Consider the following 1,585-nt stretch of genomic DNA (forward strand, 5'->3'; position numbering starts at 1 on the left):
CTCCACATCAGTCTGAGTAAATCAGAATCCCTATACATGTTTAGAGTTATTTGTAGGGATTTCTATGACCATCCTATCTCGTTGTACGGAACGATGAGACCGGTGAAAAGACAAAACTCATGCAGCAGGTGTCATTTGAGCTGGGAAATCTACGTTGGATACTCATTCATTCCCTTTTCGACATTGACCTAATGACTGGTGCCCTGTTGGAGTTTGAGGTCGGCCTTGACTCTTAATGTCGAGCTCTCACAAAGTGTTTTTGAGCAAGCATCCCAGTTTGTGTCCTTTTGTGGATTGATGGTGAGAAAATGCCACTGTGGAAGATGTCACGAGTGCAGATGTTTGAGAAAACCTATGCTGCTTAAGCGACTTCTAACTTACTAGCATCAAAAATGCTGATCGAAGGGCTAGACATGAGCAGCTTGATTGGCAGCACATTGCACTTTGATGTGCGCATTCCGCACAACTTTGGTCTGAAGGTGCTACCATTGCTGGACAGCTTGAAGGTGATCAAAACCAAGTGTCGAGTGTTAGATGAATGACTGGAGATGGATGTAGCCTATTTCCTTATGATGAGCAGTATGAAAAACTCAAGAATCTGGTTGAGGTCCGTATGTCGAACTTTTCAATCAATTGAACCGTCAATACCTCAACAGCTACTGTTTTCTGAATAATTCCGTCAGTATTTGATCGGGACTTGGGGAGGATTGAACAGGTTGCGCACCACCCGTAGATCACTCACGCTTCAACTCATTTGTTTATACTGTGGAGGTGATGGACACCTTTTTTGAGGGAGGGAGAGTCGGAGCGTATAAAGGCGCTGGACAACTGCATGATACTCTGGCTCCGTTCTCGTCGCGCAAACCGGGCAGGCACCTGTGGGTTCTCTTATTCCAATTAAGTCTATTTAAGTAGCTATGATTGCTTATCTGTGCGCCCCTCGTCCTTCATGCTTGGTAGAGCACAAGGTTGACAAATAGCACCTCCTGATGCGCCTTCAACAGGGTATATGTTTGGCAAGGTCTCCTACTTCTCTTACATGGCGTGCAGATCGGCTGATTACTGCTGTACCTCACCCAGTTTCTCCCGGGGCTGCCTTCTTCTCTGTAAAGTGGCTCTCGGTAAAACTCACGACTGTTTCGTTGGCAGCACCTCTCGATGCCTCAGGCAAATTGGTGGTGGCAAAGTTAAATCTGTGCCCTATTGAAGCTGTTATTTTGCTCGAAGAGTGTGTAAACCTTCTTGTATATGTATTGCCCCTTGGCAAGCGTGCCTACTTGAATATTATGTGACATGTTTTGAGTTCAACGTTTGCAGTCGCTTTTTAATCTGTTTGCCAGATTAAGTACACCAATGAAATTAAACCTTACAATTGTAATCTTTGTTATTGTGATTTTACTAAAAACCATTTGGTCCAAATTGGACGACATGAATTAGCTTGAAGGGAGTTTCTCTTTGATCGGTTCAACGTCAGGTACTGCTCTCCTGCAAATGAGTCAGGCGCAGGGATTGTTACACAAATTCAGGTGCTTTTTCCCCAGACAATTTCTCACCGAGATTATGGAATTGCCGTGATGTGTCGTGT

The 1,585-nt window shown here is 44.5% G+C and overlaps 1 protein-coding gene across 1 annotated transcript; it reads left to right on the plus strand. All coding sequences in view use genetic code 11, as the record gives it.

The window, feature by feature from the left end:
- Positions 1-413: 413 nt before the first annotated feature.
- Positions 414-1,207, plus strand: EGR_06308 (Poly [ADP-ribose] polymerase; the record flags this gene model as incomplete). Its single annotated transcript, XM_024495557.1, has 3 exons — positions 414-529; positions 793-878; positions 1,005-1,207. The coding sequence occupies 3 exons, from the start codon at positions 414-416 to the stop codon at positions 1,205-1,207; spliced, it is 405 nt and encodes a 134-aa protein (XP_024350080.1).
- Positions 1,208-1,585: the final 378 nt, after the last annotated feature.

Source organism: Echinococcus granulosus (genome assembly GCF_000524195.1).
Source record: "Echinococcus granulosus chromosome Unknown EG_S00054, whole genome shotgun sequence".
Classification (NCBI taxonomy): domain Eukaryota; kingdom Metazoa; phylum Platyhelminthes; class Cestoda; order Cyclophyllidea; family Taeniidae; genus Echinococcus; species Echinococcus granulosus.